This window comes from Balaenoptera ricei, chromosome 6 (assembly GCF_028023285.1).
Source record: "Balaenoptera ricei isolate mBalRic1 chromosome 6, mBalRic1.hap2, whole genome shotgun sequence".
NCBI lineage: Eukaryota > Metazoa > Chordata > Mammalia > Artiodactyla > Balaenopteridae > Balaenoptera > Balaenoptera ricei.
In genome coordinates, this window is record NC_082644.1 from 118,127,669 (window position 1) to 118,151,626 (window position 23,958).

The 23,958-nt window shown below is 59.9% G+C and overlaps 2 protein-coding genes across 10 annotated transcripts; one reads left to right on the top strand and one right to left on the bottom strand.

Moving 5' to 3' along the window:
• The first annotated feature begins 372 nt into the window (after positions 1–372).
• On the top strand, positions 373–16,741 carry POMT1 (protein O-mannosyltransferase 1). Of its 8 annotated transcripts, none has more exons than XM_059925896.1 (20): positions 1,248–1,629; positions 2,258–2,409; positions 3,466–3,572; positions 3,746–3,796; positions 4,356–4,502; positions 5,287–5,398; positions 5,758–5,823; positions 5,909–6,002; positions 6,145–6,300; positions 7,099–7,229; positions 7,563–7,658; positions 8,757–8,849; positions 10,370–10,466; positions 11,887–11,979; positions 12,203–12,323; positions 12,620–12,717; positions 13,293–13,406; positions 14,122–14,248; positions 15,066–15,243; positions 15,916–16,741. In XM_059925896.1, the coding sequence occupies exons 2-20, from the start codon at positions 2,288–2,290 to the stop codon at positions 16,088–16,090; spliced, it is 2,178 nt and encodes a 725-aa protein (XP_059781879.1). In that variant the 5' UTR covers positions 1,248–1,629; positions 2,258–2,287; the 3' UTR covers positions 16,091–16,741. The 8 variants fall into 8 exon arrangements, with proteins under 8 accessions (XP_059781872.1, XP_059781879.1, XP_059781876.1 ...); XM_059925888.1 differs by having other exon boundaries at positions 1,420–1,499; XM_059925889.1 differs by lacking the exons at positions 1,248–1,629; positions 2,258–2,409 and adding an exon at positions 373–786.
• UCK1 (uridine-cytidine kinase 1) lies at positions 16,738–22,885 on the bottom strand. 2 transcript variants are annotated; one of them, XM_059925900.1, is made up of 8 exons: positions 22,738–22,885; positions 22,261–22,646; positions 21,714–21,873; positions 20,773–20,869; positions 20,475–20,617; positions 20,290–20,384; positions 18,497–18,545; positions 16,738–18,006 (listed from the first exon to the last, which is right to left on the bottom strand). In XM_059925900.1, exons 2-8 carry the CDS (start codon positions 22,567–22,569, stop codon positions 17,825–17,827), a joined length of 1,035 nt encoding a protein of 344 aa, XP_059781883.1. In that variant the 5' UTR covers positions 22,570–22,646; positions 22,738–22,885; the 3' UTR covers positions 16,738–17,824. The 2 variants fall into 2 exon arrangements, with proteins under 2 accessions (XP_059781883.1, XP_059781882.1); XM_059925899.1 differs by having other exon boundaries at positions 22,261–22,885.
• Positions 22,886–23,958: the final 1,073 nt, after the last annotated feature.

Sequence of the window (23,958 nt, forward strand, 5' to 3'; positions counted from 1 at the left end):
AAACCCGAGGTTAAGGTGCATCGTCCCAGTGGGTGGGCGTTAGCACTGCCTGCCCCCTGCCCTCCCTCACCCCACGCCCCCCAACTCCCCATGAGAAGTGGGTGGGTCAGAGAAGGTAAGCGTTTGATGTGTCATGTTTTGTTGCCACTTCTAATGTCCCTTTTCTTTTGCTGCACTTGGGCTTGGAAAGAAGAGCAAGCCAGGCGTGGGCAGTGAAGCATGGAGAGCTTGGATTTGGGTTCAAGCGGTAGTTCTCCGTTCTGCAATTCACTAGCTGTGTGACCTTGGGAAGGACACTTCATTCAGAGTCACAGTTTCCATAATTGTAAAACGTGGGTTGTAAACAGTAGCTACGTCGTGGGGTAGTGTGGATGCACAGAGGTCATGGGCAGCATCCAGCCCAGTGCCTGGTCCCAGGTCAGAATGTAGGAAACTTATAAATTATGCCCGAGTAAATTTAACACTTTCCGAAAGGGAAACCCCGCCGGCTGATTCCGTCTGAGCCTCTCCACTGTGGAAGCAGGGGACCCAGGTAGGGCGCGGCCTACAGCTCTCAGGGCCACACCCACCCCCTGGACTCCCTGCTCCTGGGGACCGGCGATCCACAGACCTCCAGGGGCCTGACCGCGAAGGAGCCCGAGGGCGCGCAGGATGGAGGCTCTGGATTCTCAAGACCAGACGGCCCCTGCTTTCGTATGAAAGACCACAGGCTGAGAGCCCGGGCCCAGGACGCCCTCCGGCCGCAGGCACGGGTGAGCCCGCGCTCCCTCCCTCTCCACAACCCGGGTAAGTCAGAGTCACCTGCACTGCGCTAATGCTGGGTGACGGCCATGGGAAAACAGGAAAGAACCATAATTCCAGTTATTAAACCTGCAGTACCCTTCTGTCCAGGAGTATTAACTCCCATATAGACGAGGGGAGGAGGAAGGGGTGGGGCTGGGCAGCAGAGGTGACTTCGTGCCGGTTAATCGTCCGGGTCACTCCCTTGACCTGGGGCCGTGTCCCGCTGCAGAGAAGGCTTGGCCGGGCCGCGCGGGCCGGAGAGTGGGGGGCACCGCCGGGGCGGGGGGGTGGACCCTGCCCGCCTCCACCTGCGCGCGCGTCCGCGCCACACTGAGCGAAATGCCCATACGGTCCCACTGTGTCGTCTTAAAAAGGCAGCCGTGTGTCTAGTGTGCCCAGGAACCCCGGATTGCCCAGCCGTGAACCACAGACTGCAGACGGTCCCCTGCATAACCTTCGCGTCCGGGTCTGGGCTCGCCCAGTGCGCACGCACGCTGCACCCCCGGCGGCCTCGCAGGCGCGGCGAATCGAGCGTCGAGCGGGCTAGTGGGCGGCGAAGAGTGCCGAGCGGCCTCGTCCCCAACGGTCGGCGCCCCAGCCCCTGGCCCTCAGGCGTCCGAGGCGTGGCCCGGCACGGGGAGCGGCTGTGAGGGGACTGGAAGAAACGCGAGTGCGTTTGGGGCGCCGGGGACCAGAGCCCAGGCGGAAGCGGGAGAGTCAGTGTGGAACGCGCGTGCGCGGTCTGTGGGGCACTGGGGCCGGGGGCGGCCGGTCTTGCCTGACCCGGGGAAGGGGGCGCCCGAGGCAGGCGTTCCCCGGGGAAAGAAGGGCGGCGCCCAGGAGCAGGTGAAACCTTCGGGAAAGATAGCGGCCTGCGGGAGAGAAAGGGGAGTGCCGGGAAGAGGAGTGGGGGCCTCCCAGGGCAGACAGGGTCTCTGGAGAGAAGGGGGTGCTCAGGGCGGATGTAGCTGCAGGGAGAGAAGCGGGCCTCCACGGTAGATGTAGCCTTGAGGATAGAAGGGGACCGCCGAAGGCCAGATGCAGCTTTGATGCGAGAAAGGCGGTGCCCAAGGCAGATGCAACCTTAAGAAAAGTGGAGCTTCGGGGAGCAAACGGGGTGCCCAGTGCAGATGCGCCCTCGGGGTGAGAAAGCGGGCGCCCCGGGGACGGTCCTGGCTCGCGGCGGGAGGGGAGGGGAGGGGAGGGAGGATCTTGGCGCAGATGTGGAGGCTCTGAGCCTCAAGGGGTGGAGGTCACCGCGCTGTGAGCTGGCCGCACTGCCCAGGTGGGGAGGGGCCAGGAGGCCGTCTCACTGACCGGAAGTGCCCAGCAGGTGTTGGTGGAGTGAGTGAATATTCAGTTCTCAGCTTCCCACCTCGGTTGACCGTTGGTGAAAGCAGGGTCCTGTCACAGCCTCTTTCGAGCCGTCGGGGGCCACCTGTGTTCTGATGACAGCTCTTCCCTGCGTTTCCAGGGCATCCTCCCCGGCCCGCTTTTCTACAAGATGTTGGGATTTTTGCAGCGCCCTGTGGTGGTGACAGCTGACATCAACTTGAATGTCGTGGCTCTGACCGCGGTGGGGTTGCTGAGCCGACTCTGGCAGCTTTCCTATCCAAGGGCCGTGGTGTAAGCCAAGCAACTCCATTCTGGGTGCATCGGAAGGAACTGTAATTTGTTCAGTGCGTTGGTGACAGGAAGTGCCTTTTTGAACAGCGTAAATGGGAGAGTAAAATTCCGGGCTTCCTGGTGATGGGTGTCTTTGGCAGTTAGAGGAGAGACCAGCTTGTCCCCAGGACAGCCCCTGCAGAGGCCACCTGTTTGGTCTTGCCCCGTAGGTCAGTAGTGGGTGCAGTAGCCTTGGGTGGGCGGAAGATTGAGGCATTTGGAAGTGAGTCCTCCCTGATACTAGAGTGTGTTCTTTGTCGTAATGGGAAATGATTGCTGTTATTGTTAAAGGGCTGTTCATTATCTGATTAACACATGTGTTCCTTTTCACTTAGCTTTTTATTATGGCAAACGTCAAACAGATACAAATATACAGAGAATGGTATATTCATCACCCAGCTCATAGCCAACCCCTTCCCTGCAGTGGATTTTTTTGAAGCACATCATAAACACTGTGTCTCATTTATAAACAATTCAGTATCTATCTCTAAAAGATCAGGATTCTTAAAAATCACGTGACCACAGTAGCATCATCACCCCTGACAAGTTGCCAGCGGTTCCTTAATGTCAGCGAAAGTCCCTGATTGAAAGAGGTTTGTTGCGGCTGGCGCCTGCGTGCCTCCCTTTTACACCTGTTTTGTTGGGTCACCAGGTCTGATTCCGACTCTTAGCTGCAGGTACGCTGGTGGACAGGCAGATTAGCTTTGCGTTCAGGAGGCCTTTTGGAGACTGGCTCACGGTACACCCTAAACCCAAACGTAGGGAGAGAAATAGAACCTGTGTCAGGAAAGCCTCCTGAATGCCCAACTTTCGTGGGGTGTTTCCCTTCCTGTCCTTATGGATGTGTGACGCTGCACACGTGTCTTCATATTCGGGGACGCCGTGTAGTTGGGGCAAAATTTGACCTTTGCTGGTCACTCTCCAAAGTCATTTGGAGACACAGGTGTACGTTTATCCTCATGCCTTTTGTGTACGGTTAAGGTTTCTAGTTGACTATAACGTGGGTTTGCTTTGCAGGTTTGATGAAGTATATTATGGGCAGTACATCTCTTTTTACATGAAGCGGATCTTCTTTTTGGATGGCAGTGGACCACCGTTTGGCCACATGCTGCTGGCCTTGGGAGGTAGGATTCATTAGTAAGAGAGGTGGCCCTTTAACACTTATAGGTGAAATTTCTTCAGGGCAGAAGCGGTGTCTTATTCTTTCTTTATTATTGTTCCCCTGTTGACTGCCGCGGTTTGGTGCTTCAGAAATATTTACTGAACAGGGTAGTTACTGATTAATCTTCTGTTTTAGGTTATTTAGGAGGATTTGATGGTAACTTTTTGTGGAACAGAATTGGAGCAGGTAAAATATCATTTTCGTTTCCCTTATTAACTTGCATGTATTAGAATGGAGAGGTCGTAGCTTTCATAGGGATTAACAACTATGGTTTATTCATCTGAATCCAAGGTATGATAAATGTTTGGGTACAAGGGAAAGGTTTTCAAAAAGTCCGGTAAATTCCTTAGTGTTTAGTTACCGTAAGTATTTTATCCCTGGTTTTTGGTACGCATAGCACGCTCGCCATGTGTGGCATCTGATTGCCGTTATCTTTTGTACGTATAAATGTTATGTGTTGCCACAGTGTTTTTGGAACTAGATGGGGTAAACTTATAAATAAGGATAAGCTCATTTCAGAGTCCTCGGCATCACTCCCGTACTTACTGAGAACTGGCCCTTGACCACACGGAGCTTCTTTCAAAGCCTCTGCCCGTGGCCTGCACACTCCGTCCCTGATGGGGCCCCCAGCCTTGCAGACTTGTGTCGTAGTCTGTGAGCGTGGCAGTCTGTGTGAAAAGACACTGCAGTGTAGGGAGATGGTGTGGGCACAGTGCTCTCAGCCCCGCTGTGGTTGCTCTTCCAGAATACAGCACCAACGTGCCCGTGTGGTCCCTGCGCCTGCTGCCGGCCCTTGCAGGGGCCCTGTCGGTGCCCATGGCCTACCAGATCGTGTGGGAGCTCGGCTTCTCTCACTGTGCCGCCGTGGGGGCCGCTCTGCTGATTCTGATCGGTAAGGCCTGGTTGGGGCACAGGGAAGATCCCAGCGCCGGCCCTTGTTTGTGTCTGTGCGGTCCCGGAGGGCTCAGGGTTTAGTAGACGTGCCCCCTGCAGTGTCTCCTGCTCGCAGGACGGAAGGACACACATCCAGTGTGTCCAGATTGGACTCTGGGAGTCACCCCGCTCCCAGACCGGGGGATTGTGGAGCTGTGTGTGCAGACTGTGACGTCATGGAGGTGCAGCCGTGTGTAGCGGGCCTGCCCCAAACGACACTCCTACGCGCGCCTGCCGTGAGCACCTCCCCCTGCAACCAAGTCTGTCCTTGAATGAGAAGCTCCCCCGTACTCCCACCTCCCAGGCCTTGACCAGTGGAGATGGGCTCAGGAATTAGTGGGTATTCCTCAGAAGGGATCTCTTGGCCCAGGTCTATGAACAAATGACATTAAGTCAGATGAAAATAAAAAGAATTCATGTCTGCTGAGTGACGACCCTAACTGGGCCCCTGAGCCCACAGAGTGTTAGAACGTCCACGCGGCCTGCAGAATCTGTATTTCTTTTCTCAGACGAGGAAAACGAAGGCTCAGGAAGGGCAGTGACTTCCCCAGAGTCCCCCAGGTCTCGGGAGGCTTGATTCACACCTCAGAATTGGCCTTCGTGGTTCCGGGGCGTGTCCCCTTCCAGCCACCCCGAGCCCGAACTTGCCACCCTCACGCTCTGGGACGTTTGACAAGGGCCCTTTCTGGTGGACGTTTGCCCTCGCTGCCCAACACCTGACGCCCGTGTCATTTCCCCGACAGAGAACTCTCTGATCACTCAGTCAAGGCTGATGCTTTTGGAATCAGTGTTGATATTTTTCAATCTGTTGGCCGTGCTGTCTTACCTGAAGTTCTCCAACTCCCAGAAACACAGGTATGGAAAATGGGACGTGCTCTTCCTAGTTACCAAGAAAGAGGAGTCCAGGGGGTGGTCGACCTGAGCAGGTCTGATACCTTTCCACGCAGGGGAGCTGCCCCAGGCACCTCGACTGGCTCTTGGCTGACTTTATAAATAATCCTCATCTTTCTATAACTCAAACTAACTGGAAAAATGTTCTGGCCAAAGAGGAAAATTCTATCAGGACTGGCTGCTGTCTGGGGAGACGAGGAGTCATTTCCTTGCACCTGGAGCTCGGTGCAGCGAGCTGACCCCGAGATCTCTGAGGAGGGCACCTTCTCTGGCCTTTGGGAGACATTCTCATCTCCCAGCTGGGCGTCTGTGCTTTGCTCCAGGCCCTTCTCTCCGAGCTGGTGGTTTTGGTTGATGCTGACGGGTGTGGCCTGCTCCTGTGCCGTCGGGTGAGTTTGCTCCACGGGTCTGGGGCAGCAGCCGTGTCCTCTGTGCGTGTCTCGTCTTAACTTTCTCCCTATTGTGTCCCTTCAGCACCAAGTATGTGGGTGTGTTCACATACCTACTGGTGCTCGGGGTTGCCGCTGCCCACGCCTGGCACCTGATAGGAGACCAGACGCTGTCAAACGTAGGTGCTGACGTCCTGGGCAGGGCGAGGCTGGCCCTGGGGGGTCGGGGGGCAGGGAGCGCCTGCTGACAGGCCTCGGAGGGGGACAGGCCTGGGCCCGCCTTCCCCAAAGCGGGGGTGACGTCCCCTCCGTCTCTGGCAGGTCCATGTGCTCTGTCACCTGCTCGCCCGAGCGGTGGCCCTGTTGGTCATCCCGGTCCTCGTGTACCTGCTGTTCTTCTATGTCCACCTGCTGCTGCTCTGCCGCTCCGGGCCCCATGACCAGATCATGTCCAGTGCTTTCCAGGCCAGCTTGGAGGTAAAAGTGACGCCCAGCCATCCTAGAAAGAAGGCCACACTAGACTCGGAGTTTTCTTATGAAACACCACCAAGTGGGCCTTAGAGGAAAAGCCAAATCGAGACGTGAGGCATCGCTTCACTGCTACTACACGAATTCTGAACATGCTGACGGTGTAGGAGGGAACGAGGGGTCCGCTCTCTGCAGTGTGACCTGCTGGGCAGGTGCCAGGCTGCACAGGACAAACGCGACTCTGGCATTCGCTCAAGTAACTTTGCAAAAATAATAAAATGCTCCAATTGCGGTGTCAGCAACGTAGACTCTGAAGTCGGACAGACCTGCTCTTAAGGGCCGGCTCTGCCGACAGCCAGTTCTGTGTGTTTGGGCAAATCTCTTCACTCACCCAAATCCCAGAGTCAGACGGACATAATTGCTCTTATCACGGGATGCCTGTAAGAAATAAATAAGGACGAATGGGGGGAATTCCCTGGTGGTCCAGTGGTTAGGACTTGGCGCTTTCACTGCTGGGGCCCGGGTTCAACCCCTAGTCGGAGAGCCGAGATCCAGCAAGCCGCTAGGACAAGCGGGGAGGGGCTAGGTGAGCTCCTGGCCCAGGGCAGCCTCCAGTCGGTGGTCATACAGCGTAACATGTCAGGATTATATCACATGCAGTCGTAGCTAATTGTGAGATACAGTGATAACTGCCCCCACCCGGAATACACCCCGGCTGGAGGAGGGGCTGTCAGAGGGGCTGGCGTAGGTGTCACGCTCTCGCTTTCTCTCTCCCTCTCACCGGCCACCCCTTTGCTCCTGTCTCAGGGGGGGCTGGCGCGGATCACGCAAGGCCAGCCCCTGGAGGTGGCCTACGGTTCCCAGGTCACTCTGAAGAACGTCTTTGGCCAACCCGTGCCCTGCTGGCTTCATTCCCACCAGAGCACCTACCCCATGATGTAAGGAAAGTGACTTTTTAATTCGAAGGTTATGACGTGTTTTGTTTTTTCACATTTTTGCTGTTACCAACTCTTACTTTATGTGAGTAAGTTTGCGAGACAAAAAAGAAACTGAGCTCTCAGATCCTGATTATCGATGAGACTCGTTATTTCTGTGTGTAAAACCACTAGAGGGACTGACTGGTGCTGCCTGGGCTCACATCTTCAGCCCCGCTGGGACACGAATGGATCTGGACAGCTCGCTGGGTGGCATCTGTAGGGACCTTGGTGGGGGGGAGGGGGAGGCCGCAGGCCCCTTGGTGCCCCACCCGCAGATGCACCCTCTTCTCGCAGATACGAGAATGGCCGTGGCAGCTCCCACCAGCAGCAGGTGACCTGCTACCCCTTCAAGGATGTCAACAACTGGTGGATTGTAAAGGACCCCGGGAGGTGAGTACAGGTCCGGGGATGCCTCGCCTCGGTCCCGGCCTCCTCTCTGTCCATGCTCCGTCCGCGAAGCCTTGGGACCGGCTCTGTGCCGGGCAGCCTGCGGTCCAGGACTTAGGGGCCCAGCATCTCCTCTGGGTGTTTCCAGGCGTGTCCCGACTCTCCCCCACCCCGTGGTCTGCCCCCACTCACCGCCGCCCTGCAGACACCCGTCTCCCTGCCGTCATCCCCACCTCCAGTCCCAGCCAGTCCTGTTGGTTCTGCCGTCAGGGTGTCCGTCTCCCCCATCTGTCTTTTTCCACGCCTGCCTCCCCCACACCCCACAGCCCCCCAGGTGTCAGGTCAGGCTCCTGCTCAAACCCCTCCCTGAGCTCCGAGCTCCACGGCCCTTAGAACGGATCCAGTCCCCGACTGGTCTGCAGGGCCGCGCCCTCCGGCTCCAGCCCCGCTCCCCTCGCAGCGCTCACGCTGCCCCGCATTTCTGCAGGAAGGCAGGCTCCTGCCGCAGGCTCTGCACCGCTGTCCCCGCAGCCTGGAAGGGTCCCACCGGGGCCCTCTTACTCAGCACCTGAAAGTCAGCTCCTCTGGGACGCTGCCTGGCCGCCTCCCAGGCCCCCCGCCTTCCCCCCTGTCAGCATCCCGTTGGCTTCCGCGTGTCCGCTGTCCGGCTGCCCACACGTTTGCTCCCTGGTTCCCACTCAGTGCAGTAACTTGAGGGTGGTGGCCACGTCCGTCTGGCTCCGCCAGATGCTCAGCTCCCAGCCGCGGGGCAGGGTCTGATAGGCCCTTGGTCCACTTTCACTGAGCGAACGTGGAGCCACAGTCTCTGTTAGAAGGATTTCGGGGCAGGTGCGGGCATTCGTAGCAAGTACGGCGCAGCTGCGGTCAGTGTGAAGGTGGCTACTAGTGGCGCCATGCCAGGAAGCTTGGAAAGTGACCTGAGGTCTCAGAAGAGAGTTAAATAAAACGTACGCGCTGTGTTTTCACACGCGTTCACCTCGTACAAGGAACCCGGTGACCGGGCGGCTGTGCGATTCCACGTTGCCCGAGCGAGGACCGGGGCCCCTGCCGCCCCGTGAGCGCAGCCGCACTTTCTTCCAGGCACCAGCTGGTGGTGAACAACCCCCCGAGGCCCGTGCGGCACGGCGACATCGTGCAGCTGGTGCACGGCATGACCACCCGCCTCCTCAACACGTGAGTCCCCTCCTCTGTTCAGAGCAAAGCGTGACCGCTGCCGTGCGTCACCGCCCCTGGCCTGGCTCTGCCCTCGATGTTGGGGGGCAGGGGACCCCTAGTGGTGGTCGCAGGGTAGGGGGAGAGCCTTAGTGATCTGAGTGGGACGGCAGCCTCTCACCCGTCCTGCAGGGGGGGCCGGGGTGACGAGGAGAGTCCTGCCTGGAATGAAGTGTGGGCGCCCTTGCAGATGGGGGACCCGCAGAAAGGAGAAGTGAGTTCAGGAAGGATCTCAGCTGGGGGATGGAGTCAGGAACCCTCCCTGGCTTGACCTCTGGGCAGCCTCCGCATATTGACGGGCCTGGGCCGCCTCTGCTCTCCTTCCACCCGGCCTCTCGGGTCCTCTTGTGGGTCTCAGTGACCCCACACTCGCGCCCCAGCCCCGGCCTCCCCGCTGGATGCCTGGGCTCTCTGCCTCCCCTTCTGCTTCCCGGGGAAGGAGCCGGTTGCTCAGTCCTCATCCTCTTCCGCCACCCCTGTAGTCGCTGTGTCGGGAAATCCACGAAGGTCGCTTCCTTCTCTCTGCACTCCCAGCCCCGCCCAGGCCCCGTTCCCTTTGTCCTGTGATGCTGGGAACCCCCCTGCCTGCCCCATTCTGCACACGGCGGCCACGGCTCCCTCTGAAAAACACACACTCTACTCACTGACCTCACGTCTCTGCGGAGGTCCCTCCAGCGACTCCCAGTGTGACTGTCACACTCAGAATCACACCCCAGCCCTCCCCTGGCTGCAGGCCCCCCGGGACCTGGCCCCGTGACTCCAGTCACCCTGGCCCCCCACTACCCCCAGAATGACCACATGCCGCCCCCCTGAGGCCTTCACTTGCTCCGTCTGCCTGGAATGTTCTTCAACTCAGATCCCCCCACGCACACACCCCACCCCGTGGCCCAGTCGCTCACTTTATTCAGGTGTCAGCTGAGATGTCCCCGCAGCAAAAGCGTTGCTGTGTGCTGTGCCTGCCCTGGTTGGGTGTCATTCGTAGCACTCACAGGGCCTGCGCTCGTGACTGACTTCCTGCTCACTTCAGGGTCCCCACGTCCTCTGCGGGGCCTCGCACAGAGTCTGGTGAAGCGCGGTTTCCTGGTGCGTGGGCGAGGGGAGCTGGGGTTTCTGGGCGTGTTGTCCTCCGACAGTAGTCGTGGCGCCCCAGCCATTTCCGAGCCCTGACCTCAGGTTGCTGCCGGCTGGCCGGGTGAGCTCCCGGGCTCAGCTCGTCCTCTGAAAGGGGGATGACAGGCCCCACGGTTTAGATGGGTGTCTGCCAGATTCCCCCAAAGATGTGATGACTGCAGAGCCTCTGCCCTGTCGTGTTTGATTTATCGCCCAGCTCCTAGGTGCTGCATCCTTGGAGTGGCAACCGTGGTGCTTGAAGGCTGAGCTGGCTTTGTTTCCTGAAAAGCGGTTTTTTTCCCGTAAAAGCACAGCGAGCGCCTTTCAGAGGAGCTCGGGAAGCCCCTCGGCAGCTCTGTTTGGTTTTCCAGGCACGACGTCGCGGCCCCCCTGAGCCCTCACTCCCAGGAGGTGTCCTGCTACATCGACTACAACGTCTCCATGCCCGCCCAGAACCTCTGGAGGCTGGTGAGCGTAACCCCAGCGACCATGCGCGCTGGCAGCACAGCCCGTTCCAAGCCGCCCCTTAGGACAAGCAACTGCCTGTTCTACGGAAAGGGGGAATTGGGTAGTGTTCTTCTATCAGAGGAAGGAGCTTATGGTACGATGGATGGGTGGGCACTCCGTATGGGGCTCACGTGGCACTGCTGGCAGAAGGTCCCTCCCACTGTTTGGCCTCCAAACCAGCGCCCTGAGCACACTGGGAGCCTCTTTTGTCAACCCTCACCCGGGATTAAGAAGGGTTTCCCTTGGGACAGGCAGGGCCATCTGGGGGTTGATTCCTGGCACTGCCCTCCTGGGCCCTGGGCCTGTGGTCAGGCAGCGCCCTGGGCAACGTGGCAGGAGGAAGGTTCTGTCACTGGGCCGTTGGACCGTCTGAAGTCCGGGACACGCGTGAGCAGCGCAGCGGCGGTGCAGTGGCCGCACTGGGCTAACCCCCGGGGGAGCCGGGCTCCCCTTCAGCCGCCACGGGCTGCGCGCCTGTGCGCGCCTGTAGCACCGGCCCCCGCTGGGCTCTCGGTGGTGTGAGGCCAGGCGCTGCTGGCCCTCAGCGCAGCCAGGGGCCGGGGAGGCCGCCTCTGTCTTTGTGCACGGCGGGGCCTGGCGCTCTGCGCTGCACGCAGCTGTCTGTGCAGCTGCCTCTGTCCCCTCCCCCAGTGCTCCTCTGACGTGAGTTGTTGCACCAGCTCCTTATCACCAGGGTTCTCCTGAAGGCCCCGCCCACTCCCCTTGCTGCTAAGGCCCATTGCCGATCCTTTCCTGCTCCTCAGCCCCTCTGGTGGCGCTTTGAGCCCCACACGCCCCCGTTTCCAGGAACTGAAGCTCCAGGAACAGGCAGAGAGGACGGCTGACCGGAGGGTGAGGCCCGGCCCGGCCTCCTCGTCCTGTCCGCACTTAGCCCCTCGGGTTCTTTCTTGTCAGTAGCTACATGACCTCCCGGGGTCGTCGCCAGGCTCCAGTAAGTTAAATACAGCAGCGCCAAGCTCTTCAGACGTTAGTTTTCTGTTACCCAGCGTCAGGAGTACCCTCTAAGGGCATCTTTTCAGGGACAGTCTCTGACCTTCCTTTGCACCATCTTTGCGCGCCATCAGGCGTTGCAGAAGCTCAAGGGTGAGCATCTGTCTTTAAGTCCCCACTGAGGAGGCTGCCCCGTGCAGTCTCTGGAGGAGGGCAGTGTCCCCCTCCCCCTGACCACCCCCCTCCAGCACCTTGCACAGGCGTCAGCAATAAAGTTGATGGCACCGTCCGGGATCAGCCGGCGGCTCCCCTTGGGGGACTGTCCCCTTGTATCAGACCAAGTCAGTCTCACTGTGGTGACTGGTCTTCATTTTTACATTTAAGGAAATCTGAAAAAGAGTGAAATAACGGACCAGACCTGCTTTTACAGGACATCGTGAACAGAGAGTCAGACACGGACGTCTGGAAGACCATCTTGTCGGAGGTCCGGTTCGTGCACGTGAACACATCAGCCATCCTCAAGGTCAGTGACGCCGCCTCACATGGTCCTGCCAGGTGGGACAGGATGAAGTGTTGCGGGAGCGGTGAGGGCCCTCTGTAACTGCTCAGAACCGAACCCCATCGTGACGCTCCCCAGAGGAGAGCCGGCCGCCCTTGTCAGCTGCTGGCCAAGTGACTGGGGTGGGGCCCCCCGGGCCAGGCGGAGCTGATCCCTCCCTCACACCCTCCCCACTTGGCTTCGCCAGCTGAGCGGGGCGCCCCTCCCAGACTGGGGCTTTCGGCAGCTGGAGGTGGTCGGGGAGAAGCTGTCCCGGGGCTACCACGGGAGCACCGTGTGGAACGTGGAGGAGCACCGCTACGGCAGGAGTGAGCCCCGGCCCCCGATGGAGGGGACCGCATGCGCGCTCCAGGCTCCACTGCAGACCCTCCCCCTCCCCCTCCCCCTGTAGCTGAAGCGGTGATAGGACTCGGGGTGGGGGCGGGTGTCCCTGGAAGGCAGGGCTGAGCGGGTGGGTGGGCCGTGCACGGTGGGGAAGACCACGTGGAGTGGCGCAGTCCGACTGAGTCCCGGCGGGTTGTCAGAAAAGCAGCTGGCAGCTGCCACTGGGAGCTCCCTGACCTGGTTCTGCTCGTGTCTTCTGGGTTCCGGTGGCGCCTGCCAGGCCAGGAGCAGAAGGAGAGGGAGCTGGAGCTGCGCTCCCCTGCGCAGATGGACGCCAGCAGGAACCTCAGCTTCATGGCCAGATTCTCAGAGCTGCAGGTGACGGGCGGCTGGAGGGCTGGGCCACCTTGCGCACCGGGTGCTGGCTCCTCGCCAGGGAAGGCACTGCAGTCTGTAGATCTCCCACCTGCCCACTGTCAGCCTTTAAACTGGGACCTGACTCGGCAGGGAGGGAGCATTTCCCTCTGTCCACTCTAAGTGACATGCCTGGCACTGTCGGTCCCCTGCCTCCTGGCTGTCCTGCCTTGTGGCTTTGCCGGCAGGAACAGTCAGGAGCCAAGGAGACTGCGCAGCAGAGTGGCACTGCACACAGGTCAGGGCAGAACAGGCCACGGTCAACACGGTGCAGCCCCAGAGAACTCAGGGTCCCAAATCTAAAAGCACCCTTAGTGCCCAGTCCCGTCCCTTAAACAGACGAGGCGACCGGAGCCCTGGGGTAGGCGCCTCCTGGGCTCATCAGCCCGGTGCGCTGCCTCTGTGGCATGATCCAAATGAACTTGAGGTCAGACGCCCACGTGAGAGGGGCAGCAGTTTACTCTGCCCCCTGGCAGATCCCTGAGCGATGAAGGCGGCTGGCTGTCCGTGTGACTCCCAGCGGCCTCTGCTTTCCGCAGTGGCGGATGCTGACGGTGAGAAGCGATGATTCCGAACACAAATACAGCTCCACGCCGCTGGACTGGGTCACGCTAGACACCAGCATCGCCTACTGGCTGCACCCCAGGACCAGCGTAAGCGGAGCGTCTGTGCGGCAGAGCTGCCCCGCGCCTGAGAGTTCTGTGATGTTAAGAGCAGCCATTGCATCCGACCAAGTCCCAGCCTTCCTGCGCTTCCCTAACGAAAGCCTGGGACTTGTTTTTAGTGCTCTGGCAGCTCGAGGCCAGAGCTCCCCTGAGATGCCAAGGAGTCGGGTCCTAGCTTGTCCACAGGCGGAGGGAAACCAGGCTTGGTGGCTGTGGTGGGGGCGCGTGGCTCCCCTTCTCTGGCAGACGTGGTTTTTAAAATAGCCCTGCTTGATTTCCCGCATGGCACGTGGCGTCTGGGCCGGTCAGTGCTCTGTTTCCCTGTACATCGTCTCTCTTCACCTGGGAGAGCAATCGCAGCACGTAGCGGGTGCCCAGTAATTACCCGCTGGGGGTGGGTATGTGCTCAAGATGCTCGCCGTCTTCCTCCCCCCCGGAAGTGGGGGGCCACGGCTCGCTGAGAAGCGGGGTCTGAGATGAGCTGGTCCTCAGTGCCCTGCAACTCTGCATCAGCCCCCCTGGGAGCAGCTCTGCTGTCAGAAGAGTGTCCCGTCTACTCCCGGTTCTCAGTTTCAGCTTACAGAGCTGAGAACCTTCACACGTCCGTCCCGGCAGCGAGGGCGGAGGGAGTGGTGGGTGCCTGTGTCTGCTCTGGGCTGTGGCGTCTTGGCTGAGGTGACAGGGTCTCTCTGTGCGCCCGCAGGCACAGATCCACCTGCTCGGAAACATCGTGATCTGGGCCTCGGCCAGCCTTGCCACCCTGGTGTACGCCCTGCTCTTCGTCTGGTACCTGCTCAGACGCCGAAGAAGAGTCTGCGACCTCCCTGAGGGTCTGTGCAGCCGCCCACACGTGTCTCACGCCCCCTCCTTCTGGTTCTGACGGGAGCTCCTTGTGCTTCGGGTGTCAGCCCGGCCGCACCAGCAAGCAGGGCCTTGAGGCCACCTCTTTGTTTCTGCCTCAAGGGAACTTCTGTCTCTTCCCCAGAGACAGAATGTTGCAGTCCAGTCCCCGCATCGCCTTCAAGGCTTCTCCGGGGACATGCAGGTGTCAGGCAGGAATTGCTTCCTGACCCCAGGACACTCTGGAAGTGGCTGATGGGACAGAGGCGCCAGCGGGCACTTAGTCAGGGGTGGTGGTTTGCAAGGACAGAGACCCCCTTCAAACCATCCTGAAACAGGAAAGGAGCAAACACCCAGGGCAGGGCAGGGCCCCGAAGGCCGTCAGGAGCAGGGAGGCGCCTTCTCTGGGCTCAGCTCCGAGCTGGTCATTCTCTCCACCGACTCCCGGCTCTCCTGGGCGGGTGCACGGGTCCAGCCCCTCCACTGCTCCCTGAGGAGTGAGACCCAGCTCGGAATCTCCGGGTGAGCCAAGGCCAGCGGGGAGTCGGGAATAAGCTGGGCCTGGCCCCCAGGAAGCTGGCATTTCTCAGGAAGGGGACGGTAGTACCAGCAGGAAGCTACAGGAGGTTCTTAGGACACGGTCTGTCCTTCCTCCAGAAATGTGGGAAGGCTGGGAGGGGACATAGAGAAATCAGGAGCTGGAGCTCGCGTGTACTTTGCGGATGAGGAGGCCAGCCTGCGGGACCGCTGGGAGCTTCCCAGCTGGAGCCGTCGGCAGCGCTGGCTCGAGATGACCTTTTCCCGCAGATTGCTGGCTGCGCTGGGCGCTGGCCGGGGCTCTGTGCGCCGGGGGCTGGGCCGTGAACTACGTGCCCTTCTTCTTGATGGAGAAGACGCTGTTCCTCTACCACTACTTGCCGGCGCTCGCCTTCCAGATCCTCCTGCTTCCTGTGGTCTTGGAGCACGTCAGCGGCCGCCTGTGCAGGTACCGGGCCCTGGCAGCCACGCCCCCTGGGGTCCGGGTCCAGGGGGGTTTTGAATGGCGATTCCAGTGTGATGCAGATGGGGTTAGGGTCACAAAAGAGGCACAGGCGAGGCTCTACAGGGGTTCAGGGGATGAAGCTAACTGAGGCTGGTGGGAGAGGAAGGTGGCTGAGGTGTGTGGGAAATGGGGAAGGCCCTTTGGGCCTGGAGAACACCAGGAGCAAAGAAAAGGAAGGGGAAACATGGGGCGTGTCCCGGAGCAGCCAGTGGTTAGTGGCCGGATTGCGTGGTGCACGGCAGAGATAAACCAGGAAGCTTTGTAAACCGGAGCGAGTTCTGTAGGCCAGGGCAGAGGGCGGCCCTCTCTCTTTGGTCCCCAGGAGCCTGGTAGTACGTCAGGAGGGCTGCACTGTGCTCACGGGGGGCTTGAGGGCAGTACTCCGGCACCTGACCTTAGATGGAGCAGAAACTGTGGAATTCTGGAAGCAGAGCGAGTGAGGAGGGCGGGGCTTAGCGCCTCGGGCAGGACGTGGTGAGGGCTGGTGGTCAGCCCGGGGGTGGCCGGAGGAAGGAGGGGCCGGGGTAGGTGACCACGTGGGCGACGGATGCCCAGAGGACATCGTGGTGGGCAGGGGCCGGCCTCCCCACGCCCGTGCTCTGCCCTGGCCGGCAGGTCCCAGCTCCAGAGGAGCTTCTTTGGCGCGCTGGTCGTGGCGTGGTTTGCCTCTGCCTGTCACGTGTCCAACACGCTGCGCCCGCTAACCTACGGGGACAGGTCACTCTCACCCAGCGAACTCAAGGCCCTTCGCTGGAAAGACAGCTGGGATATCCTGATCCGGAAATACTAGCAGGACACGGACACAGTGACGGACGGCAGGGCCGGGTCAGGACAAAGTAGAACCGTCTTTTATTATGAGCATGTTTACTTCTGACAACGCGGAGTGGCTCTGAGCTTGGTGGAGACTCAGGCTCGGCAGCGATTCTGTTCTGGTTTCGTTGTTGAAACAGTCCTCTGATGAGCACCTCGTTTTGAGCAAAGTCTGTTTTTCCCGGACCGTAAAGAACAACGCCCTCTACGTCTGCTGACTCCTGAGAGCCCCGTGAGCTAGCTGAGTGTGCAGTGGCTGGCACGGGGCTCCTGTTGGCCTGGATGACGGCAGGGAGGGGCCGGTTCGGGTCGAAGCAGACGAGGCCCCGATCTGTCAGAGGCTGGTGGTGGGCTTTGGCTGACCGGCCCGCTGACCTGCTGACCCAGCGAGGCCGTGGGGAATCACCCTCATGGTTCAGTGGCACACGAGCTACTGGAACGCCGGCCTGAGGAGGTTGTGGAAGGCTGGCCGTTCCTCCTCACCATCGCTGACTCTTTAACCGCTGCCCAGAGAGCCTGCTGAGAGGTGCGTGAGCGACTAGCCTCTTCAACTGTCAAGGTTTGTGTCATCCATACCTCTCCTTGTCCTGATTTTGCCTTTTCTTAATGTAATTAAAAAGGGACAAATTGACATTCATATTTGGTATTTATTGGATCTCTCCGAAAGGGCACAATAAGTTTGACAAAACTTTCACAGTCATCAGAAATCAGCCACCGTGCTCAGCTGAGCTCAACTGACGTCTCTGTGTAACTACAGTTAGAACTCGACAGCTGGTGGCTTTTACAGAAACAGCCACGTGGGAGGGAGGACAAACGAGGACAAGACCATGACTGTTGGTGAGGCGCGGACGCTGCGTGAGCACAGGGGACTGGCCACCCTTGGCCCGCGGCATCTGCTCACGCCTCTCTGGTCCACACACGCCTTGACTGTAGGTGACGTGCCCTTGACCTGGCCGAGGGCGACACCAGGAAAGACCTGTCCAGACAGCAGCCTGGGCTCAGGGGCCCAGAGTAGGACTGCATGAGGACACTGTGCCCGCCAGAAGGCAGACCCCCAAGCAGGCAGACTCAGGCTGGGCAAGTGGGGGCCCCGCCCGTGTGTTTGGTGCTGGTTACGGAAAAGCTTGCTCCCCAGGGCTCCCTCCTGGCTCTGCCTTCAGAGCACAGGCCGGAAGGAAGGAAGCCTCTCTATGGCCCCTCGTGTACCAGGTCAGCGTGTACCAGGAGCACGACCCTGCTGGTGGGTCATGAAATTGGGTTACTAGGTCACAACGAGCATGGTGTCAGGAGACAGACTACAACAGAAAACATGTGGTTGTATAACACATAAAAAGGAAGAGTGTTACCTCTTCACCCTTCTCAGTTACACGTGTGTGAACCAGATCATACTAGTCTCTCTTGCTGTGGGTTCACCGTCAAAATCACAGCGTCTGGGCTATTTCTTCAACGTTCCCCAAAATACGTGACTTGCTCACCACACGTTCTGTGGCGTTTCTCAGTAACTAAAGAGACCTTTAAGCCTCTGTAATGTGAGGAAGCGGGTGGAAAGGTCAGGGCTGCCTGCAGACATCCTGTCAGACCCAGTCTGAGTAACTCGTCCAGGTTTCCCGAGTTAGCGAGGGACGCCTGGACTCCAGCACCACCCCGGCCACGGTTGTGTGTTTAGGGGCGGGAGGGCATCTCCGGACCCGCCGGGAGCTGAGCGCTCCACTCCTCAGTGGGGCCTGCTGCTGGACTCCAGGTGCGACCGTTTGCCAGAGGTCAGCACCCTGGGGTGGTCTCCCGGCTCAGGAAACGTCCTCTTGTAGCTGCGCCCGTTAGACCCTCCGCGATGCCACTTGCAGATGTCGCCGTTGAGGATGTCCTGGATGTGCTGCACGATAAGGTTGATGGCCACTGCAGCAGAGACGGACAGAGCTGGGTCAGCTGCCCCACCCTCCATCGCGACACGCCGGGAGGGCTGCCCGCCCAGCGGGTGAAGCACACGGTTTTCCTCCCTGAGGCATCTGTGTGGCGCTGAGTCTCAGCAGACAGACAAGTGCACGCTGGGGCCTGAGCACAGTAAAACCTACCTGGCTCGGTCGCGAGGGTTTCTGTTAACTAACCCTGGTTAAGATGCCTTCTGCTAACGACTGACTCCCTGTCACTTTTCCATATATTTTTTTTTCCCACCAGCTTCCCTGAGATATAATTGACATAATGCATTGTGTCAGTTTAAGGTGTACAATGTGTTAAATGTTTTTCTAAGTGCATTTGAAACCTGTGCCACAGATGTACACAGACAGGCCTCACGCGCTGGGGGTGTCTCAGTAACCACGACAGGATGGGCAGTGCCTGCTTCATGGTCCTGGGAGGAGTGGGGTCAGCCGGCAGGCCTGGTCCTTACCCATATTGTCAACCCCTCGAGGGATTATCACATCAGCATACTTCTTCGTCTGCAAGGCGAGAAAAAAAGGAACGTCTCGTAAGGATCTGTCCCCCAGATGATTTCAGCTTGCTTGGGGCTAGATGCAGGGAAGCAAGCCCAGGCCCGTCATGGAAGATGGGGGGGCAGGGATTCGAGGTATCTGTCAACCAGGTGAGAGACGGTGACCCCAGAAGTGAGGGAAGGTGAGCTGAGGCAGCCGAGGAAGAAACAGTGCTCGTCTCCCGGCGTCTCTGAGATGCTTGTCTCTCATGAGCACTGCTGTAGGGGCCAGTTCTCTGTGCTGACCGCCTGGTTCTCTGGGCCGAGTGAAGTGGGGCACCCTCCCACTACACACAGGGTTCTTGACCCAGTGACAGCAGGGCTGTGCTGCACACGAGGACCTGCTCCCCTTCCTTCCCCGCCCCTCATCTGCTCCCACGCCGAGGAACTCACTCCCTGTGGGGCACCCTGTGGCACCACCGAGGAGGGACCCCCAACCAGATGCTGCTGACGGGGCCGAATCTGAAGCAGCGGAGGGAGGCAAGGGAGGAAACGGTCTGGGCCAAGAGACAGACCTGCAGACCGCTGAGTGTAGCCAGCATGTGGATTTGGGCCAAGGAGGCCTGTCACACAGATTAGCCACGGGGGCGGGCGGGACCAAGTCCTCGGGCAGCTGTGTCTGCAGGCAGTGGAGACCCACGGGAGACGTGAGCATGAGAGGGCCAGGGCTGCCTCCCATGGGGCTGTGGACAGTGGGCTACGGGGGGCAGGAGGGGTGGAGCCCAGCAAAGAGCTGAGAAAGGTCTTCCCTTCGGGGACGCGGGGGACACGGCCAGCTTAGTCAACTCGCTGTGTGGCTACCGGTAAAGGGGAGGGAGAGATGGAGGCTCCGGCCCAGGGCGGTTCTGCTTCCACCCAGGGGCACCCGGTCACATTTGGAATCCAGAGTTTTACCGTAAACGACCTACTTTGCCAAATGTCTTTCTGTAAATAAGAGAGACTGCAAAGCAGTCAATTTACTTTTCTGATCATTTTCCAGAGACTTCAGAGAACGTGAATGTAAAATAAAAAATGTTTTCTTGAAATAGCAGAAACAGAACTCCTTCGTCCTGTTTATCTAAAGCAGGAATCCTGGTTCTAATTCCTTTGTGCCTTGTTTTTCCCTTTTAAGAAGCAAAATATTGTTCAATTCCCCTTTAAATCCTTACGCAAGTCCTATCTAGTGACAGTGAAGACTGTGAGATGGAGGAAGAGACAGGTGGCCACAAACAGTGAATTCCTCCTCTATAGGCCAGCTGGACCTTCCAGTGCCAGCCAAAGGCAGCCCAGAGAAACACACGGCATGGATGAAGTTTCTAAGCACCTACTGTGTGCCCGACACCACTTTGGCAGCCAACAGACAAAAATCCCTGCCCCTGCGGAGCCCACCGTTCTAAGGCGGGGGAAGGAAATGCACAGTGTGGGTCAGGGGAGAAGCAGCGCCCTGGAGAAATGCACACAGAGAGGCCAGGAGGGAGGCGGTGCCGGTGCCAGGGGTGAAGCCTGGTGGGGGGGGGCCGGGGAGGAGGAGGCAGTGGGGAAGGGGTGACGGAAAGAACAGAGGACACATTCACAGCTGAGAACGGCTCCTCGGGAACGTGGGTACAAGGAGCTAATTCTCCATTTATACAGCAGACCACGTCCCTCCACGGCTTGGCTCTCACAGAACAGGGCACCGGGGGTCCTTCTGAAAAGGGAGAAAGGGAGGTCCCCAAGCAAGCGGAAGGCGGTACCGGCAGGCAGAACTCCTCGAAGGCCGGCTTGACGAAGGTGGTGTACTGCGTCAGGATCTGCTCCAGGTCCCGGCCGCGGTGCACGTCCCGGAGAACTGTGGTGACAGGAGCAGAGTGGGGACCTTCAGACCCCCGGGACCCGGGGCCGGGCTGGCCAGGGGCAGCGAGGCCCGCGTCCGCCTTACCTCTTCGCGACAGCCTGACGTCAGAGTCGGTGTCCACAAAGAGTCGCAGATGGAACATGTCCCGGATCTCCTGGCTGTAGAAGACCAGGATGCCCTCGAACAGGACCACATCTGCGGGGTAGACCACCGTGGTCTCTGCTAACCTGCAGGGTGCGACCAGGAAGGGGCCCTGCCATCAGCTTCAGTCCCCGGGGGTGGACTCCATGCTGGGGACAGATCCTGGTGGCGGCGGGGGGGGGGGGGGGTCCTCACCAGCCCCCAGCGCACAGCCCTCTCCTCCCAGGAGCCACCTGCTCACCTTGAGTGGGTCACAAAATCATAGATTGGGACCTCGACTGTTTTGCCCTCCACAATGTTTTTCAGAGTCCTGTGCATCAAATCGTTATCAAAAGCATCTGCAGGGATGGAACAAAAGGCAAGACAAGCCCATGTCCTGGTGCTGGGGACCGCAGGGAACTCGCTCTGCCTTGTGGTCAGCACAGCTGGGTGCTGGTGCTACCAATGGCCCTAAGCAACAGCTGTACAGTTTACGTTTGCAGGGCCCTCTGCAAACCACAGAACGGACCTGTCCTCGCTGCCCTCGGGCAGTGCCACCACCCAGGGATCGGCCAGCCCTGGGAGGTAGGTGGGCTAGGCGTCTGCTTCCCTCTATTTCTGGGAAATAACACAGACTGACGCTTCTCGGACCTTCTTCCCATGCGCCCCCTGGGAAGGAATGAAGGTGGGAGCCAGCCACTGGGTGGCATCTTCTCGTAGCAGCAGGGAGGGGCAGCCTCGCTGTTCCCCCTCACCCACCCCATCTCCACCTGTTCCCCGGCCCCTGACCGGACCAGGAAACGGAGCTTCAAGGCCTCTGGTTCTTGTTTACCCACTGCTTCCACTGCTGGCCTCTCGAGGACTCTGCCCCAGGGCAGGTGGCGGAATGAAAGGCCACAGTGGACGCGGTCTGTGCAGAGGACCCTTAACGTGGGAAGATGCATGGCTTTCTCCGTGACCATAGTCGTGGCAGAGCGGTGGTCCCGAAGGCCCTTCTGAGGCGCAGACTCCCTGACTGGCTCCAGGGGAGCCTGGAGCTCCGGCAGGGCCGCCCAGGGCCCAGAGAGCGCGGGAAAGACGCTCCACCGCGGAGCGTGATTTCATGGAACCGCTTAGGTCTCTCCCTATCCAGGTCCAACCCTGGACCCAGTCTCCATGGTCTGCCCTCCTCCCCCACTCCCTCCCCACCCTCAGGGTCTCCACCTGGATGGTCGAAATTGTACTGTCCCTTCAAGGCCTTGGCCTTCTGTTCCGTGGTCAGAACCTTATAGAACCTGTCTTGGCTCAGGATGACCAACTTCCGCTGCCGGTGGTCTACTTCATTCTGTCCCAGCAGCTCCATGATCTTCTCGCACACAGTTGACTGGAAACACACAAACAGGATCCCCGCCTGGAGACGCTCCCCCTGACCCACGAGCTCCCCCTGACCCACGAGCTCCGAGGGGCTGCCAGGCCGGCCAGTGACGGGTGGGGCTGCGCTTGGCGGGAAGACCTCGGGGCACTGGCAGGGGCAGCGCCGACCTGGAGGCCACTAGAGGCCAGGCCAGCGGGAGGCTTGCGGGGGGCCCCCAGGTCCAGCGCCCCGCTCCCCGCCTGCGCCCCGGCCTAAGTTTGGCCAGCCGTGGCCGCAGCCAACGCCCGGGAGGGGGCACCTCGGCAGCCAGGGGCTGGGGTCGCTCTCTGGACGGAGGCCGGAGTTCCAGGGGGTCGGGGTGACACTCAGGCCCCGCCGCGCCGCCCAGCCCCTTACCTTGCCGCTCGCGGTACCGCCGCTCACCCCGATCAAGAAGGGCCGCTGGTGAGGACGGTCGGCCTCGTGCGCGGCGCCCTCGCAGTCGCCGCCTACAGCCGAAGCCATCCCCGGCGCCGCTCGCCCGCATCGGCTTCCTAGCTCACGCGGCCTCCCCCAAACCTGCCGGCCCGCCCCCGCGCAAAGATCGGAGACGCCCCCCACGGAGCCCCACTTCCGGGAGGCGCGCGGCGCGGTGGGAGCGGGGCTGCGGGCGCGCGCGGGGCACCGCGAGAGTTGTAGTCCCTCGCGTCCGAGGGCGCCGCGCATGCGTGGGCGGGGCCGATGCTCCGGGAGGCTGCGGAGGCAGCTGGACCGGCTGCGGCGACGCCCGGTTTTTGTTTTTGCTGCAAAGGACAGAAGCAACTCAATATGGCTACTGGCTGCAGGAGTCTCCAGACGCCGGGCGGCCTCCGGGAAGGTTCCCTCCAGCCACACCTCCGCTGCCTGGGGCCGTCAGAATGATCCCCCGGGACTGCAGGGTCGGGGTGGGGACGTGGGCCAGCGCCTGCACCGGCAAGTCAGACTACTGAGTCCCGTGACCCGGGTCGGAAGTTAGAACGGGTTCTGCCTCCTCGCGTGCGGTCACCCCGAGAGTGTGCTGTCGCCTATGCACCTGCCCCTCGTGCTCCGCCCCTGCCTCCACCTCCCGGCTCCGACGCCTCTTGCCTGGGCACAACCTTAGCGCCGCCTCGGCTCCCCCCCACTCCAGCCCAGCCTCCACGCTGGCCACCCGAGTTTCCTGACACTGCCCTGATCGTGTCACCCACCCACTCCCCCGCTAGAGCCTTCAGTGCTGCCTCCAGCACAAGTTCCTGGCCTCCTCAACCTTCCCAGTATGTGGTGGGCAGAAGTCATGGAATGACTTTTTAGACTCAGCACTAGACAGGCTGTGAGGCAAGAAGACAGAGACCCTGTCTGCTGGATTCCACCTGTACCCCCAGTACCTGGCACAGAGAAGGCAAACACCAGCCTGTTCCAACCTATGTTTCCCCAAGGCATCAAGTCTCTCTTTGCAGGTTTAGCTCCTAATGCATTGTGAGCACTCCATGAATATTTGATGACGTTGAAATATGATGCAGGAGAGACTAATGTGCAGACATCAGGCGAAGTCACTGTTTATGTAACTTCAGAGGCCTTAACCCACCTCAGGAAGGGTTACAGGATGGTTCTTCTGATCGGGGGGAGAGGGTACAAGGGAACTTGGGCCTCCTGAGCCCTGTGGACCTGGACAGAGGGAAGCCGAGGAAGGAGCGGCTGGATGGGCATGAGAAAGCCACCCCCTACCTGAGAGGAACTTACACAGAAGCTCAAAACAGGGAGGGCCATTCACACGTTCACGGGGGAGGCAAGTTTAGGCACTTGGTTCTGGGTTTAGAGTTGGGTTCAAACCTTGCGTCTGCCGAGTGACCTCGGGCAGTGATGTGGTCATGGTGTTTCCTTACTTCCCAGGCGTTATGGGGGAAGTGTTATGACTTAGTGAAATTAACATGTATGAGTGGAGCTTGAGGAATCTGATGGCGGGCAGAGGTTCAACAACAGACCACAAGAGAAACTGAAGTAGAGAAGTTTATTACTCACAGGTCTTGGAGGAGGTACAAGGCATGCCTCAAGGGGCCACCCAGAAGGTCAAGGCAGAGTGCAGACAGAGAGGCAGGC